General features: G+C 44.8%; 1 protein-coding gene across 2 annotated transcripts in view; it reads right to left on the bottom strand.

The window, feature by feature from the left end:
• slc36a4 (solute carrier family 36 member 4) overlaps positions 1–19,437 on the bottom strand; it is a 44,058-nt gene that overhangs the window by 17,270 nt on the left and 7,351 nt on the right. Inside the window, exons 2-10 of one of the 2 annotated variants that reach the window (XM_060943359.1) lie at positions 12,545–12,638; positions 6,590–6,680; positions 6,110–6,198; positions 4,315–4,410; positions 4,105–4,189; positions 3,440–3,700; positions 3,205–3,303; positions 1,887–2,056; positions 1,413–1,582 (exon numbers count right to left, since the gene is read on the bottom strand). In XM_060943359.1, coding sequence (XP_060799342.1) covers positions 1,413–1,582; positions 1,887–2,056; positions 3,205–3,303; positions 3,440–3,700; positions 4,105–4,189; positions 4,315–4,410; positions 6,110–6,198; positions 6,590–6,680; positions 12,545–12,638 — 1,155 coding nt within the window. The remainder of the gene's footprint in view (positions 1–1,412; positions 1,583–1,886; positions 2,057–3,204; positions 3,304–3,439; positions 3,701–4,104; positions 4,190–4,314; positions 4,411–6,109; positions 6,199–6,589; positions 6,681–12,544; positions 12,639–19,437) is intronic. The other variant, XM_060943360.1, reaches the window with a different exon arrangement.

The following is a 19,437-nucleotide window of genomic DNA, read 5'->3' as shown; positions in this document are numbered from 1 at the left end:
TGGAGCTCCGTCAAAGATCTCATTCTGAACTAAATGACACCACAAGGCTAAATAATGAGCCTCATAGTAGAGCTCTGTATTAGAGATCATTCACTATATGATATGATGACCTACATGGAGTTATGCTATAGTTCTAATACTAAACTAGATGATGGGTCTTATGGTGGAGCTCTGAAACAGAACTCATTCTGAAACAGGTTATATGGGCCTCAAGGTAGAGAGGCTCATAGACTTCATCCAGAAATAAATAAGAGTCCCAACCATTGAGCTAAACGATGGTTCTGACAGTGGAGTTCCACAACAGGTCTTACCACAAGGTGTAGGGTGGAGCTCAGCGTTAGACCTCACCCTGACCTACTGTAGATCCAAGGCCTCCAGGCAGAGCTCTGCACCAGGCCTCATTCTGACATAACAGACCTCTACGATGGACCTCATTCTAAAACTGTTCACTGGGCCTCAGGGTAAAGCTCTCTCACAGATCTCATTCTGAATTTCATAATATGCCTCATGGTTGAGCTCTACATTAGAGCTCATTCTGTATTCTATAATGGGCCTCATGGTGGAATTCTGCAACATGGCTCACGGTGAGGCTCTGTGAAAAAAAACAAACTGATTCTAAAATAATGTTACAGTTCTGTAACAGGCTTCATTCCGAATTATATAATGGGGCTCATAGTAGAGCTCTGTCCTAGATATCATTCTGATTTAGTGGAGCTGTGTGAAAGATCTCGCTCAGAGATAAATAACAGGGCTTCTGATAATCGGCTAAACAACGTTCGTACAGTAAAGCTCCATAACACACCATAAGATTAAGGCTAAATATCAGGCCTCGTGATGAAGCCTTCATTCTGGAATGAGTCTCATCGAGGAGCTCTGTCATAGGCCTCATTCTGAATTATATACTATGCCTCATGGTTGAGCGCTGCTTGAGAATTCTAAATTCTATAATGGGTCTCATGATGGAATTCCGTGACTGGTCTCATGGTGCAGCTCGGTCATAGGCCTCAATCTGAAATGCATAATGGGTCTAATGGTGGAACTCTGTTCTGCCAAAAGCCTAATTCTGAACAACATGATGGGCCTTGTGGTGTAGCTCTGCGACAGGCCTCATTCCTGGAGTTCCACTGAGAGGTCTCATTGTAGAACCCCACCACAGAACACATAACAGAGCTAAATAATGAGCCTCGTGGTGAAGCTCCACAACGGGCCTCATGTAGTTCTTGAGACAAAATATTTCCTCCTGAGGTTAAGGTTTGGGTCTGGTTTAAGCGTAGCACAGCATTAATCACCGACAGTAAACATGAGGACAATGGAAAGTCTTCATAAAAAAGAAATGTCACATTACTCTGAACATTTGGTCCCTGCAAGTACAGTGAGACCCGAGTGTGTGAGGGTGTGTGTGTTGTACTCACAGGTAATGCAGGTCAGGAATGTTCGTGTACAGAAGTCAGTGTGTCGTCTCCATCTTTCTGATACACGCTCACACACAGCGGGTACCACGATCTCCGCAGCAACAAAGAACTGAACGGCAAATGTCACAAACACGCCGAACGAGTAGAGCACCTTCACCAGAAGGTTAGACCTGCAGTAGAAGACATTTAAACTTAGTGTAACGCGCGCGCACACCCACAGAGTCAAGGACAGAGGGTATATAAACTCAGGATGCTTCGGTTTGTTCCTCTAGTGAAACCCTTAAAGGTTCTTATGAACAACCCTCCAGCAGGGCTTCCCTATGAGAGGGGGTTCCTTTGAGGAACCTTGTTTTTCTAAGAGTTCATGCATATATTAGCACACAAAAATATTCCTTTGAATATCAGTGACCCTGTAAAAGTGTTGTCTTCTAGTTTGACCTCTGAGTTTTAATGCATTTTCGTAACTGTGGTTACCAGGTGTCATGTGGCAGGTTGAGCGTGATGCTTCCTTTGATGTCGTCACCGAAGCGGAGATAGCCAAGTGTTGCCAAGGTAACGTAGAGGACAGTAACGATGCCCATGGAGACATTAAGAGCGCAGGGGAAGCGCTTTGGCTCACGCATCTGATTCTCTACAGGAAGAACCTACACACACACACACACACACACACACACACAGCGTTCACTTAAGCCATATCATATGAGCAAGAGTGCCGAATACTGAGTATTTTCGGCTGCAGGCACGAGGCCATGGGTAACTCTACAACAAATTTGAGCTAAACGATGGGCCTCATGATGGAGCTCCATGACAGGCTTCATAGTGCACTAAAAGGCAGGTCTCATGATGCAGCTCTGTAAAAGATCTTATACTGAGCTAAATGATGGGCCTTATGGTGGAGCTCTGTGACAGTCATCATACTTGAGCTAAATGATGGGCCTGGTGACAGAGCTCCCTGATAGGCCTTATATCGAACTAAATGATGGGGCCCATGGTGGAGCTCCATGATAGGCCTTATATGGAACTAAATGGGTGGCACGATGGTGTAGTGGTTAGCACTGTCGCCTCACAGCAAGAAGGTTCTGGGTTCGAGCCCAGCAGCTGGTGAGGGCCTTTCCGTGTGGAGTTTGCATGTTCTCCCCGTGGGTTTCCTCCGGGTGCTCCGGTTTCCCCCACAGTCCAAAGACATGCAGGTTACGTTAACTGGTGACTCTAAATTGACCGTAGGTGTGAATGGTTGTTTGTCTCTACATGTCAGCCCAGCGATGACCTGGCGACTTGTCCAGGGTGTACCCCGCTTCTCACCCATAGTCAGCTGGGATAGGATCCAGCCCGTGACCCTACACAGGATAAGCGGTTACAGATAATGGACGGATGGAACTAAATGATGGAGAGAAGTGATTGGCCTATCGGTAGCACTCTATGACAGGCCTCATGCTAAGCTAAAATGATGAGCCTCATTGTGGAGCTTCACAATAGGCCTTGTATTACGCTAAATATTGGGACTCACAAATTTCAGCGCAGTCCTGTGATGGGTCTTAGACTGAGCTAAGTAATGGATCATCTCTGTGACGGTCCTCATAATGAGCTAAATGATGGGCCTTGTGGTAGAGCTCCAGGATATGCATTATAGAGAGATAAAAAAAAAAAATAAGGGGCCTCATTATGGAGCTCTAAAATGCAGAAAGGCAAGATGGGACCTGTAGTGAAAGCCTGTGACAGACTCAGCTGACAGGTAACAATTTTCTCTCTCTCTCTCTCTCTCTCTCTCTCTCTCTCACACACACACACTTACCACTCCAATCCCTTCAAAGGCAAAGATGGCAGTTCCGAAAAAGAAGGGGAACTTATTCCATGTGGAGACGTATGGGAGCTGCCTGGGGTCACCGACATCCTACACACACACAACATTTATTATACTTATTTTTCTTTATATCCTGTACTTTCAAAAACAACACCACACCCTACAATGAGCACACACGCTCTCGCGCGTGCACACACTCTTTCACAAACCTCGAACACACACTCACAGCGAGAACGTAGGTGTAGAGGAGCGCGAGGCTGGCGGCCATGGCGACGTTGGCTGCAGCACACAGAGGTGCCATGTTGCTCAGCTCCCTGATGAAGGTGAGCAGGATGAGGAAGGGTAGGAGGAGGAGCATGTACACTCTCTGGTCCAGCCCTGTTGCTGTGGAAACAACAGGGCCTCCAACCACATCTGAGCTGTTGGAGTAAACTGCTAACACTGCTTCTGATGATGAGGAGGAGTTAACGTAGTGACCCTCTATCACCTACACACACACAAATCAGAAGTGCAGATGAACACATTCGACAAATTGCACTTAATCCCTAATACTGGATTCTGATTGGATGATAGCTTGCACCTGTTGGATTGGGTTTTTAATTGAACTGGATGAAATCATGGGCCTGTTTAATGAGGAGTCTTTTCTAATTGGCCGAGAGCGTGTACCTGTTTACTGACGTTTAAAAGTAGAAACTAATTGGACAACTGTACTTACGTTTAAATTAAACGAGAGACAGGGTTTTGACTGGATGATGGACTTGTCCTGTTTGATGGTGCTTTTAATCTGATCGGACAAGACTCAAGACACCGCGTTCTGATATCTGGGAAGGTTTTATTCTGATTACATGAGCATTAACGATGTGATGGCTCAGTTTGGAAGTGTGTGTGTACCTGTTTGATGTTCTCCGCCAGGAAGACAAAGTACACGCTGCAGAAGCCCAGCTGGGTCAAAACCAGGAAGTTGTTCACAAAAAGTCTGGGAGGAAAGAAAACCATGATGGATGCCTTGGATGAAATAAATTAAACAGCTTTGGCAAAATAACTTTAGCTATGTCAGAATATATTAGCTACAACAGTGAAAGGCATGATGGGATGCCTTACCTGCCAAAATTGGCACCTTTCCTTAGGCAGTGGGAGGAGCTTGTCTCCATGGCAACAGCTACCGTCTCACTATAACTAAGAGGCGACTTCTTTAACCTGAAACAGAGCGAGATGGTAAAATGGTGAGGATAACCACACACACACACACATATATATATATATATATATATATACAACCCCGATTCCAAAAAAGTTGGGACAAAGTACAAATTGTAAATAAAAACGGAATGCAATGATGTGGAAGTTTCAAAATTCCATATTTTATTCAGAATAGAACATAGATGACATATCAAATGTTGAGAAAATGTATCATTTAAAGAGAAAAATTAGGTGATTTTAAATTTCATGACAACAACACATCTCAAAAAAGTTGGGACAAGGCCATGTTTCCCACTGTGAGACATCCCCTTTTCTCTTTACAACAGTCTGTAAACGTCTGGGGACTGAGGAGACAAGTTGCTCAAGTTTAGGGATAGGAATGTTAACCCATTCTTGTCTAATGTAGGATTCTAGTTGCTCAACTGCCTTAGGTCTTTTTTGTCGTATCTTCCGTTTTATGATGCGCCAACTGTTTTCTATGGGTGAAAGATCTGGACTGCAGGCTGGCCAGTTCAGTACCCGGACCCTTCTTCTACGCAGCCATGATGCTGTAATTGATGCAGTATGTGGTTTGGCATTGTCATGTTGGAAAATGCAAGGTCTTCCCTGAAAGAGACGTCGTCTGGATGGGAGCATATGTTGCTCTAGAACCTGGATATACCTTTCAGCATTGATGGTGTCTTTCCAGATGTGTAAGCTGCCCATGCCACACGCACTAATGCAACCCCATACCATCAGAGATGCAGGCTTCTGAACTGAGCGCTGATAACAACTCGGGTCGTCCTTCTCCTCTTCAGTCCGAATGACACGGCGTCCCTGATTTCCATAAAGAACTTCAAATTTTGATTCGTCTGACCACAGAACAGTTTTCCACTTTGCCACAGTCCATTTTAAATGAGCCTTGGCCCAGAGAAGACGTCTGCGCTTCTGGATCATGTTTAGATACGGCTTCTTCTTTGAACTATAGAGTTTTAGCTGGCAACGGCGGATGGCACGGTGAATTGTGTTCACAGATAGTGTTCTCTGGAAATATTCCTGAGCCCATTTTGTGATTTCCAATACAGAAGCATGCCTGTATGTGATGCAGTGCCGTCTAAGGGCCCGAAGATCACGGGCACCCAGTATGGTTGTCCGTCCTTGACCCTTACGCACAGAGATTCTTCCAGATTCTCTGAATCTTTTGATGATATTATGCACTGTAGATGATGATATGTTCAAACTCTTTGCAATTTTACACTGTCGAACTCCTTTCTGATATTGCTCCACTATTTGTTGGCGCAGAATTAGGGGGATTGGTGATCCTCTTCCCATCTTTACTTCTGAGAGCCGCTGCCACTCCAAGATGCTCTTTTTATACCCAGTCATGTTAATGACCTATTGCCAATTGACCTCATGAGTTGCAATTTGGTCCTCCAGCTGTTCCTTTTTTGTACCTTTAACTTTTCCAGCCTCTTATTGCCCCTGTCCCAACTTTTTTGAGATGTGTTGCTGTCATGAAATTTCAAATGAGCCAATATTTGGCATGAAATTTCAAAATGTCTCACTTTCGACATTTGATATGTTGTCTATGTTCTATTGTGAATACAGTATCAGTTTTTGAGATGTGTAAATTATTGCATTCCATTTTTATTTACAATTTGTGCTTTGTCCCAACTTTTTTGGAATCGGGGTTGTATACACACACACACACACTCACCTCTCGCTCAGCTGGTGGCTGCAGTTCACCAGAATGTGCATGCAGTGAACACAAACCACTCCCATCAGCACCAAACACACCGGGCCCAACTATAGCGAGAGAGAAGCAATTTCATGATTATGACTTTTTAATCTTTACAGCCACTTTCATTTAAACTACATGCAGGTTTTGGCTTCGTCGTGCACACAAATTAAGGAAATTTTTCTCGTGGCCTCTTCTCTCCAGGTCCTTCTGCAGTGGAGGACAAAATTCATTACTTTTCATTATTTTGCCATGATGATGCTGATCTCGAAACACATTTTGTGCTTTGTCTTCAAACGAATGCAATAAAAGCAACAGACCGGTCAGTTTATGCAACCATCTCTAATCAGATATGCAGTAGCTAATTAACTGGACTAAAGAAGTTTATATATAATTAGATAGAATAAACAAACACCAAGTGTTATGATTAGCAGGATTAATTAAAGATATCCCACTCGCCAGTATCCCAGCATTCCTCAGTGCCAGCGGCAATCCGAGCAGCCCTGTGCCGATGTTGCCCTTTAACAGATGAAGTAATGTCTGCATGAAACTGAGGAGAGAGAGAGAGATTGGTCTTGTTAGCATTAGAAATAACCATACTCATACACGCTAAACTACTAACAACACTTCAGTCACATGCAAAATGTGAAAGGAGAAGTCTGGAGATGAATTTGATTTGAAGTTCTTCAGATGGTGAAATACAGGCGCGTAATCAGAGTTCTGTTTTGCAACTTGCCTCCCTTCCTGTTACCAACCCCAAACTATACGCAACAGGATTTTAGGTCATTTATACAATAATGTTCAGACAGGCTTAGGTCACTGTATGAGAAAAGAGTCTTCACATCACAACTTGTACCACGCATCCGTCTCCTTACGGATATTCTCACGCTTACGGTGTGATATAATCGGGTCAGAACACCCTGGCACAGAATGGTTTAGGGTTAGTTAGCACTAAAGTCTTTTAGCACAAGATCCAAGAACGCTTAATGTTTATTACGAGCACTTACTGATCATGTTTAAAGATGTTTGATGGATTTTATGAAAGTTGCCGAGATTCCGATCGAAAACGAGCGATTATATTTCCCCACTCTGCCATCTTTGATATGAAAACAGTAATATGCGATATCAAATGGACTTTGAATACTTTAAGTTTTTAGGAATAGATTCCGCTCTTAGTCGGCAAAACACGTCAAGCAAGGCAACAGACATAATCCCCCGGGTAATTAATTCGGCAAACGCGTAATTATTGACCGTCAGTTGAATGTGTGATATGATCAGAAGTGACTGAAGTTATCTATGACGGTGCCCACAATTCAAGATTTGTTATGGCTTAACTACAAATATCCAAAGACACCAAAGAATCAGATTTTCAGTCCACGTTTCAGGAATCAACAACCGATCCTTAACATGCACAGCAGCAGAAATTCCGACTTCCAGTCCCTAAGCAATCATAATAAACCCCTTCCGATATCAAGATGAATATTTCTTTCGATTATTGTGATCATAATCCAGAGCTGTGCTCAGAGACTTTTAAACTTGTGCTAAATAACTGGATACCTACAGAATACACTCACAAACAGAGGAAGATGAAACAGTATGGACCCTTTTCATGTGACATCACGACAAACGCGGCCGCCATTTTGGACATGTACTACCAGTAGTTTACCACAGCCAACATTGAGGAACGGCAGCAAAGAAAGTGTTTATTTTCAGCAAGACTTCCATCATGCCACTATATTGTTGTGCACCTGGATGTAGTAACCATCAACAAACAAGGCAAGGGTTATCATTTTATCGGATCCTGGTAGATGCTGACCGACGGAGAAGATGGATAGCGGCATGCCAACGCTTGTGTAGTGACCACTTTGTTGGAGGTAAGACGAATAAAATTAGCCAGAAAAGGCATTACATTGCTGTTAACATTCCATTCTAGTTTACTGTAATTATGATCTGGCAGCTATTTACACCGGATCCAGTGTAAATAGCTGCCGTAGCCAACGTCCGAGGTTCCGGAGCGCGCTGGCTCCGGCCGGGCCGCGAGCGAGCGCACTCCGGAACCTCGGACGTTGGCTCCGGTAGCTATTTACACTGGATCCGGTGTAAATAGCTGCCAGATCATAATTACAGTAAACTAGTAAATACAGTTTTCTGCATCTCGCTCCTTTTTCTTTTATGTTTGTCGCCTTCCTCGCATTCAAACCGATTTGAGCCGAAGTCCACTACATGTCCAAAATGACGGTCGCGTTTACGAAGGTCACGTGACTGAAAAGGGTCTATAAAGAAAAACAGACCTTAAGCAGAAGAGAAACTAAAGGAAAAAAATCAAGTAATTCCACAGTAGTGTATAATGTAGTGTGTGTACAGCGTGTAGTGTATGGTTACAGTTTATACTGTATAATGTAAAGTTTACAGTACATAGTGCACAGTGTATCATGCATAGAGTATAAAGTACAGTGGTGCTTGAAAGTTTGTGAACCCTTTAGAATTTTCTATATTTCTGCATAAATATGACCTAAAACATCATCAGATTTTCACACAAGTCCTAAAAGTAGATAAAGAGAACCCAGTTAAACAAATGAGACAAAAAATATTATACTTCGTAATTTATTTATTGAGGAAAATGATCCGATATTACATATTGGTGGCAAAAGTATGTGAACCTTTGCTTTCAGTATCTGGTGTGACCCCCTTGTGCAGCAATAACTGCAACTAAACGTTTGCGGTAACTGTTGATCAGTCCTGCACACCGGCTTGGAGGAATTTTAGCCCATTCCTCTGTACAGAACAGCTTCAACTCTGGGATGTTGGTGGGTTTCCTCACATGAACTGCTCGCTTCAGGTCCTTCCACAACATTTCCATTGGATTAAGGTCAGGACTTCTCAATTATTTTCTGTTACGCCTCCCCCAGGAAGAAAACATTTCACGCCCCTCCACTCTCCGCCGCGACTATAAATAGTATAATTTGTCTATAAAATTGTTAAGACTTATAACAATGGTGTTAGGTGTACTGATAATAAGTACACCTCTGCATAATATTGTAGCCTTATTAACATTAAAGAAAACAAAAAAAAGAAAGAAATACAGATCAACTTACAACAAAGAATAACTTTATTAACATTGTTTTTTAGTCTACAACAGAAAAGATTTAAAGTCCATCAAAGTGCTTGCAATTTGTAAAATTAAAAAAAAAAAAAACACTTATTTAAACTAGAAACATTTTTTAACCGATTAATTCGGTCCTTTTCAAATAGTGGGGCACGCCCCGTTTGATACTGAAAAATAAAATCAATAAATAATAATAAATTCAAATTGATCAGCAACATTAACTCAGAAGCACAATATATAAAACTAAATAAATTCAGTGTGTGTCTTCTTTAACCATTCTTTGGTAGAATGACTTGTGTGCTTAGGGTCGTTGTCTTGCTGCATGACCCACCTTCTCTTGAGATTCAGTTCATGGACAGATGTCCTGACATTTTCCTTTAGAATTCGCTGGTATAATTCAGAATTCATTGTTCCATCAATGATGGCAAGCCGTCCTGGCCCAGATGCAGCAAAACAGGCCCAAACCATGATACTACCACCACCATGTTTCACAGATGGGATAAGATTCTTATGCTGGAATGCAGTGTTTTCCTTTCTCCAAACATAACGCTTCTCATTTAAACCAAAAAGTTCTATTTTGGTCTCATCCGTCCACAAAACATTTTTCCAATAGCCTTCTGGCTTGTCCCCGTGATCTTTAGCAAACTGCAGATGAGCAGCAATGTTCTTTTTGGAGAGCAGTGGCTTTCTCCCTGCAACCCTGCCATGCACACCATTGTTGTTCAGTGTTCTCTTGATGGTGGACTCATGAACATTAACATTAGCCAATGTGAGAGAGGCCGTCAGTTGCTTAGAAGTTACCCTGGGGTCCTTTGCGACCTCACAGACTATTACACGCCTTGCTCTTAGAGTGATCTTTGTTAGGTCAACCACTCTTGGGGACGGTAACAATGGTCTTGAATTTCCTCCATTTGTACACAATCTGTCTGACTGTGGATTGGTGGAGTCCAAACCCTTTAGAGATGGTTTTGCAACCTTTTCCAGCCTGATGAGCATCAACAACGCTTTTTCCGAGGTCCTCAGAAATCTCCTTTGCTCATGCCATGATACACTTCCACAAACGTGTTGTGAAGATCAGACTTTGATAGATCCCTGTTCTTTAAATAAAACAGGGTGCCCACTCACACCTGATTGTCATCCCATTGATTGAAAACCCCTGACTCTAATTTCACCTTCAAATTAACTGCTAATCCTAGAGGTTCACATACTTTTGCCACTCACAGATATGTAATATTGGATCATTTTCCTCAATAAATAAATGACCAAGTATAATATTTTTGTCTCATTTGTTTAACTGGGTTCTCTTTATCTACTTTTAGGACTTGTGTGAAAATCTGATGATGTTTTAGGTCATATTTATGCAGAAATATAGAAAATTTTAACGGGTTCACAAACTTTCAAGTACCACTGTATAGTATAAAGCATGTAGTGTGTGTACTGCATATGACATAGTGCCTCATGTCCATGGTATAGTCTGCACTGTACAGCATGCAGTATATAGGGTATAGTGTGGAGGGTACAGTGTGTAATGGTGGACAGTACACAGTACATACTGTGTAGTGCATAGTGTACTCAGTGCAATATATTGTAGGTAGTGTACAGTGTATATCTGGTATAGTGCATGTGTAATGGGTAGCATGTACATACGGTGTAGTGAATCGTGTGTTCCAAAATGTGCAGTGTATTTTATGTAACATTATATAGTGTATAGAATACAGTATAATGTGTCCAACCTCAATTCCAAAAAAGTTGGGACGCTGTGTAAACTAAATAAAAACAATGTTTGCAAATCTTGTAAACCCTATATTTCATTGAAAATAGTACAAAGACAACATATCAAAGGTTGAAACTGAGAAATTTTATTATGATTTTTTTTAATATATGCTCATTTTGAATTTGATGTCAGCAACGCATTTCAAAAAAGTTGGGACAGGGGCGTGTTTACCACTGTGTTGCATCACCTCTGCTTTTAACACTCTGTAAACGTTTGGGAACTAAGGAGACCAATTGCTGTAGTTTTGGAAGAGAAATGGTGTCCCATTCTTGCCTAATGTACAATTTCAGTTGCTCAACAGTTCAGGCTTTCCTTTCTTGTATTTTGCACTTCATAATGCACCATATGTTTTAAATGAGGGACAGGTCTGGACTGCAGGCAGGCAGGCCAGTTTAACCCCCGGACTTTTTTTTACTACAGAGTAATGCAGTTTTAATATGTGCAGAAAGCACTTTGGCATTGTCTTGCTGAAAGAAGGAAGGTCTTCCCTGAAAAAGATTTTGTCTGGATGGTAGCATATATCATTCAGCATTAATGATGCCTTCCCAGATGTACAAGCTGCCCATGTCATGTGCACTAATTCACCCTCATACCATCACAGATGCTGGCTTTTGAGCTGCGCACTGATAAGCCGGATGGTCCCTCTCCTCTTTAACCTAAAGGACGTGGTGTCCATGATTTCTAAAAATAATTTCTACTTTTTGATTCGTCAGACCTCGGGACAATTTTCACTTCACCTCAGTCCATCGTAAAAGAGCTCAGGCCCAGAGAAGGTGGTGGTGTTTCTGGATATTGTTTATATCTGGTTTTAACTTGCATTTGTGGATGCAGTAATGAACTGTTTTCAGAGACGATGGGTTTCTGAAGTGTCCCTGAGCCCATACAGTGATTTCCACTACAGACACGTGTCTGTTTTTAATGCAGTGTCTCCTGAGGGCCTGAAGATCACAGGCATCCAGTGTCAGTTTTCAGCCTTGTCTCTTGCATACAGAGATTTCTCCAGATTCTCTGAACCTTTTAATGATATTATGGATCAGAGATGATGTAAAACTGCAAAGAATTTGTGGATCACATTGAAGAACATTATTCTTAAATTGTTGCACTGTTTGCCCACGCAGTCTTTCACAGAGCAGTGAACCCCTCCCCATCTTTACTTCTGAGAGACTCCGCCTCTCCGAGATGCTCTTTTTATACCCAATCATCTTACTGACCTGTTGCCAATTAACCAAATTAGGTTGGGTTTTTTTTGGCCTTACACAACTTTTTCAGTCTTTTGTTGTCCCTGTCCCAACTTTTCTGAAACGTGTTGCTGATATCAAATTCAACATAAGCATGTGTTTTTCAAAAAACAATAAAATTTCTCAGTTTTAACATTTGATATGTTGTCTTTGTACTACTTTCAATGAAATATAGGGTTTACAAGATTTGCAAATCTTCACATTCTGTTTTACACAGTGTCCCAACTTTTTTGGAATTGGGGTTGTAGTATACAGCGTAGTATAGCGTGTAGTGCGAGGTCCAAGTTCAGACACACGTGATGCCATGTGGCGGCTGCTCGCTGGCGCTCTCCTCCTCAGAGTTCTCTCCTCCTTCCTCTTCCTCCATCAGTGGGGTCATCTCCATGTCTGCTTAGGGTCAAAGGACAGCTAGGTGAGTAGTGTGTGTACACACCCATATACTCTAAACAACAGGTACAACATGGCTCCAACCAACGCCTCGCTGATTTCTGTGTGTTAGTGTTTATGTTTGGTAAATGAACACAGCCTGAGGGCTGAAACAATCCTTGACTTGCAAGGTGACGTTAAAGCAAAATAGAAACCCGGATGTCGGCAGAGATGCAAATGCGAGGTCAAGCGACATTCCATACAAAACAGTCACGCGTGCGCAACTCTTTGTTTTTCTGCTGCTTTAAGCGTTCTTTTAGCTCTGCCATATCTTTGTGCTGAATCTGGTTGTGGTCACAACAGTACTCGTGACTGTGGCATGTTCTGATTTTTTTCGAATTCCATCTGTGATTCGGAAAGAGGGCGAGGAAACTCAGGCTTAGTACGGAGAGGAGACGAACACGGCTGAACAACATCGGCAGGGCTGATCTAACCAAGACTAAAAACCAAAACAGCTCATGTTTGCAGTAATCATTTTCTCAGATGAGATTCAAAAGCTCTCAATAATATCGTGGAAGAATTTTATTTCGTGTTGCTAGAATCTCGCTACAAAATGAGCACTCTTGTTGTGGTTCACTTGGTCGTTGAGCAATTCCAGCGTTATGGACGTGACACTTGAACTCAAAATAGCAACAAATGACCCAGTGCATGTTTTATTGTCTCCCAGTATTTAAACAGGTGTTGCATATTTTAAGGCTGTACCATACTGGAGAAGTGATAGAACAAGAACAATTCCCATAGTACATCTAGGGCATGCCAGAAAACGCCAATAAAAGATGCGTTATGGATGTGACAGAAAAAGTATCACTTTTCTTGGGTGACTGTACATTTTTATCAAACTCTGTGAAATCATAAACCTAATGTCGAAATGGAGAGATCCATTTGATAGAGGGGTCCAAGGTGAATATTAAAAAATCTTTGTTTAAAATATTTTGTATTTCATGCAGAGTTTCGGAAGGAAAAGTCAGCGTTATGGATGTGACGAAATTCCGTTATGGATGTGACGCGTCTGAAATAGACATGGCGTATGTTTAGAAAATCAGCAATTTAACCACCATAACCCTTTGACAAACTCTCTAAATATCAGCTAAAACTATCAAAGTTCTTAAATAATATTTAGGATGGCTATTGTTTTGCTGTTTTGTGGATTTTAGCATACATTTCTGTGGCTTGTGGCAATAATATAGAATTGTACATGATCAAAGTTGATTTTAGCTTGGGTTTTACATTATAAGAAAGAAAGACTGACAGTGACGTATTAGGTTGGTTACAAATTGGTTCAACTTATTCACATCTGTAAAATACAGGCCTAGGTGAGATCTCTGGGAGTGGTTTTGATGTATGACATGTTGCTTTATTTTTGCATGGTGAGGTTGACATTTACATGGAATTGCCCTGTTATAATTTTAACGCATGTATTACCATTTCGCTTCTAGAAGCATCAGCAAAATTATGCAATAGAAACAATCCAGACGGGGCACCCACTCAGAAAACGAGCCATGTTTCGTCCAAGGTCGGACTTGATTCTTCACCAGCCAAGCCAGATAGAACGTGATATCTGGGTACTCGATGGTCAGTAGACGAGTCTTATCTTCAGAAAAAGTCTGACTTTTTTTTTTTAAATAATACAGGTCAAAACCAGTATCTATCTTCTCTTTGTATCGAATCTTCACTCGACCGTTCAAATCATGGTAATACTGAGAAAATTCAGCATTGTTTACAGACACGCTTTCAGCGGCTGCCATCTGAGTTGCTTTGTATATCCACCATCATGGCTAGGGTGACCAGATTTCCCTAGTCTGAAACCGGGACACCTTTGCATGCGACCATGCTCGTGCACGCACACCTTTTTTTTTTTTTTTACATAAACGTGACACTCAGAGAGGTGCTCTTATTTTGTTGAAGCTCACATTTATCAACATCTCACATGAAATAAAACAGGCATTTTGTTATCTAGTAGCATAGTGGTATACAGATCAGTTAAATTATGGTCAGACAACAGATTTTGTAATGGCTGAGAATAGGCCAGGCTATGTCCATAGGCCAAATTTAAACTGATTTATTTCACCTGTTTGTGAGAACACCAAGAAGAATGCATATGCACATGTAGGCTATATCTCTAAAATTGTATGCACTATAGCATGAACTTAAAAAGTAGATGTGTGACCTCAACATAGCCTCGGTCAGAATCACCCTTACTAACCATTCCCCACAACTGCATGAATAAAGCAAGAAGATGTGTACAAAAGTGAACACTTTAATGGAAGGTGCAACAAGCTGTTCAACACAGCAATATGGCCAAACTGTCAGAATGGTATGTTAAACAGAAACAAAAAAGAGACAAGTGATTTGTGAATATATACTACGCAAGCCGAGAGAGAACCTTCATATAATCCTTTTTTTTTTTTTATTCACCTTGTTATCCCGAGATAACGACATAATTAATTCAGGATCTCGAGAAAACAGCACAACTAATTTGAGATCTCGAGAAAACAAAATTATTTCATGATCTCGAGTAAACAGCTGAGAAATGGTTCATTCAGGTGCGCCAAGAGACTTGTGATATGCTGACTTTGGGGCTATTTCTCATTCTGTATAGACGCAACTTTGGTCATTAGAATGTCTGGAATAATCGATCACCTAATAAGGCAATATTTTGATCAGGGGTTGACACAGGGAGAGATTGCATTAAGTCTTTTAATAAGGGATCATTTCAAAATTAGTCCGCGGCACCTCCGCAGAAGACTGGCCCGGCTTCGTCTCTACCGACGGAGATACAGTGATCCAGCTGAGATCATGAAATAATTGTTTTGTTTTCTCGAGATCTCGAAATAACGGTTTTGTTTTCTCGAGATCTCGAATTAGTTGTGTTGTTTTCTCGAGATCCTGAATTAATTATGTCGTTATCTCGGGATAACAAGGTGAATAAAAAAAGGATTATATGAAGGGCCTCTCTCAGCAATAAAGGAGGAGAGGGGCGACAGCCCGAGGAAAGCCCCCACAGGAGCGCACAGCATTTGCAGCATAGGCTACCCAACTCAGTACAAGAACAAAACACTTAGTGTGTGCAGTTGGCTTCGTGCGCATTGTTCTGCACCTCTCGGAGGAAGGGGTAGGTGCCCTGTAAACCTTTGGAAAAAGGTACATTTTCTTTTCGGCATAATTGCTGCGGCATTACTGCTGCTAGCTGCGAGACAAAGAACATTCGCGCCAGTTAATGTTTATTTTATTATTGCATGGCAACCCGTTCTGTTGTCTGGAATAATGTGGCTAAATAAACACCCATGCCACAGGGCCAGGGGGCAGTAACCAGGAAAGTTTGCGATTCCTGTCAATTCATCAAAATAGTAAATGCAGACATTTCTCCGCTAATGATTCCCACGCTGCTCAGTCGCAAACGTCGCGAGTGGCGAAAACCGGGACATATCCGTGTCCCAACAGACTTTTGTCGTGACTCGGGACACACAACCCCAAATCGGGACTGTCCCGGTAAAACCGGGACGTCTGGTCACCCTAAGGCAGACGCTCATGACGTAGCACATTTTGATCACGCGGTTACAAGTCATCTATTAGCTCAAAACACAGAACCCAAAATATTCCCTGTGCCCTTGATGTACTGCTTAAGTTATCAAAATGAGAGCAAAACGGGCTTTAGGACACACTGCTGAGTGTGAGGGAGCATCATTCACCGTGGCAACAGGTAGGGTACAGGGAGAGGGCACTTCTGTGAATTAAAGTGCACTACACAAACAGATGTGAGCTTGATTACATGAGGGTGGATAAACGAATGGATCTTTCCTTACAGAGAGTGTGTGCCTTGATCCACCCTTAAAGTCGACAGTATTGTTTGGTTGTATAAGCACGCTTGCTTGAAAAGGGGGAGAGAGAGAGGAGAGAGCGCTTGAAAGTGAGGAGAGGGAGGAGAGAGCGCTTGAAAGTGAGGAGAGGGAGGAGAGAGCGCTTGAAAGTGAGGAGAGGGAGGAGAGAGCGCTTGAAAGTGAGAGGGGGAGGAGAGAGCGCTTGAAAGTGAGAGGGGGAGGAGAGAGCGCTTGAAAGTGAGAGGGGGAGGAGAGAGCGCTTGAAAGTGAGAGGGGGAGGAGAGAGCGCTTGAAAGTGAGAGGGGGAGGAGAGAGCGCTTGAAAGTGAGAGGGGGAGGAGAGAGCGCTTGAAAGTGAGAGGGGGAGGAGAGAGCGCTTGAAAGTGAGAGGGGGAGGAGAGAGCGCTTGAAAGTGAGAGGGGGAGGAGAGAGCGCTTGAAAGTGAGAGGGGGAGGAGAGAGCGCTTGAAAGTGAGAGGGGGAGGAGAGAGCGCGCTTGAGTGAGAGGGGGAGGAGAGAGCGCGCTTGAGTGAGAGGGGGAGGAGAGAGAGCGCTTGAGTGAGAGGGGGAGGAGAGAGCGCGCTTGAGTGAGAGGGGGAGGAGAGAGCGCGCTTGAGTGAGAGGGGGAGGAGAGAGCGCGCTTGAGTGAGAGGGGGAGGAGAGAGCGCGCTTGAGTGAGAGGGGGAGGAGAGAGCGCGCTTGAGTGAGAGGGGGAGGAGAGAGCGCGCTTGAGTGAGAGGGGGAGGAGAGAGCGCGCTTGAGTGAGAGGGGGAGGAGAGAGCGCGCTTGAGTGAGAGGGGGAGGAGAGAGCGCGCTTGAGTGAGAGGGGGAGGAGAGAGAGCGCTTGAGTGAGAGGGGGAGGAGAGAGAGCGCTTGAGTGAGAGGGGGAGGAGAGAGAGCGCTTGAGTGAGAGGGGGAGGAGAGAGAGCGCTTGAGTGAGAGGGGGAGGAGAGAGAGCGCTTGAGTGAGAGGGGGAGGAGAGAGAGCGCTTGAGTGAGAGGGGGAGGAGAGAGCGCTTGAAAGTGAGAGGGGGAGGAGAGAGCGCTTGAAAGTGAGAGGGGGAGGAGAGAGCGCTTGAAAGTGAGAGGGGGAGGAGAGAGCGCTTGAAAGTGAGAGGGGGAGGAGAGAGCGCTTGAAAGTGAGAGGGGGAGGAGAGAGCGCTTGAAAGTGAGAGGGGGAGGAGAGAGCGCTTGAAAGTGAGAGGGGGAGGAGAGAGAGCGCTTGAGTGAGAGGGGGAGGAGAGAGAGCGCTTGAGTGAGAGGGGGAGGAGAGAGAGCGCTTGAGTGAGAGGGGGAGGAGAGAGAGCGCTTGAGTGAGAGGGGGAGGAGAGAGCGCGCTTGAGAGAGGGGGAGGAGAGAGAGCGCTTGAGTGAGAGGGGGAGGAGAGAGAGCGCTTGAGTGAGAGGGGGAGGAGAGAGAGCGCTTGAGTGAGAGGGGGAGGAGAGAGAGCGCTTGAGTGAGAGGGGGAGGAGAGAGCGCTTGAAAGTGAGAGGGGGAGGAGAGAGCGCTTGAAAGTGAGAGGGGGAGGAGAGAGCGCTTGAAAGTGAGAGGGGGAGGAGAGAGCGCTTGAAAGTGAGAGGGGGAGGAGAGAGCGCTTGAAAGTGAGAGGGGGAGGAGAGAGCGCTTGAGTGAGAGGGGGAGGAGAGAGAGCGCTTGAGTGAGAGGGGGAGGAGAGAGAGCGCTTGAGTGAGAGGGGGAGGAGAGAGAGCGCTTGAGTGAGAGGGGGAGGAGAGAGAGCGCTTGAGTGAGAGGGGGAGGAGAGAGAGCGCTTGAGTGAGAGGGGGAGGAGAGAGAGCGCTTGAGTGAGAGGGGGAGGAGAGAGAGCGCTTGAGTGAGAGGGGGAGGAGAGAGAGCGCTTGAGTGAGAGGGGGAGGAGAGAGAGCGCTTGAGTGAGAGGGGGAGGAGAGAGAGCGCTTGAGTGAGAGGGGGAGGAGAGAGCGCGCTTGAGTGAGAGGGGGAGGAGAGAGAGCGCTTGAGTGAGAGGGGGAGGAGAGAGCGCGCTTGAGTGAGAGGGGGAGGAGAGAGCGCGCTTGAGTGAGAGGGGGAGGAGAGAGCGCGCTTGAGTGAGAGGGGGAGGAGAGAGCGCGCTTGAGTGAGAGGGGGAGGAGAGAGCGCGCTTGAGTGAGAGGGGGAGGAGAGAGCGCGCTTGAAAGTGAGAGGGGGAGGAGAGAGCGCGCTTGAGTGAGAGGGGGAGGAGAGAGCGCTTGAAAGTGAGAGGGGGAGGAGAGAGCGCTTGAAAGTGAGAGGGGGAGAAGAGAGCGCTTGAAAGTGAGAGGGGGAGGAGAGAGCGCTTGAAAGTGAGAGGGGGAGGAGAGAGCGCTTGAAAGTGAGAGGGGGAGGAGAGAGCGCTTGAAAGTGAGAGGGGGAGGAGAGAGCGCTTGAAAGTGAGAGGGGGAGGAGAGAGCGCTTGAAAGTGAGAGGGGGAGGAGAGAGCGCTTGAAAGTGAGAGGGGGAGGAGAGAGAGCGCTTGAGTGAGAGGGGGAGGAGAGAGAGCGCTTGAGTGAGAGGGGGAGGAGAGAGAGCGCTTGAGTGAGAGGGGGAGGAGAGAGAGCGCTTGAGTGAGAGGGGGAGGAGAGAGCGCGCTTGAGTGAGAGGGGGAGGAGAGAGAGCGCTTGAGTGAGAGGGGGAGGAGAGAGAGCGCTTGAGTGAGAGGGGGAGGAGAGAGAGCGCTTGAGTGAGAGGGGGAGGAGAGAGAGCGCTTGAGTGAGAGGGGGAGGAGAGAGAGCGCTTGAGTGAGAGGGGGAGGAGAGAGCGCTTGAAAGTGAGAGGGGGAGGAGAGAGCGCTTGAAAGTGAGAGGGGGAGGAGAGAGCGCTTGAAAGTGAGAGGGGGAGGAGAGAGCGCTTGAAAGTGAGAGGGGGAGGAGAGAGCGCTTGAAAGTGAGAGGGGGAGGAGAGAGCGCTTGAGTGAGAGGGGGAGGAGAGAGAGCGCTTGAGTGAGAGGGGGAGGA

The sequence above is a fragment of the Neoarius graeffei genome, chromosome 16 (assembly GCF_027579695.1).
Source record: "Neoarius graeffei isolate fNeoGra1 chromosome 16, fNeoGra1.pri, whole genome shotgun sequence".
NCBI lineage: Eukaryota > Metazoa > Chordata > Actinopteri > Siluriformes > Ariidae > Neoarius > Neoarius graeffei.
Note: the sequence above shows the minus strand (reverse complement) of the source record. Positions and strands in the feature narration are given on the sequence as shown.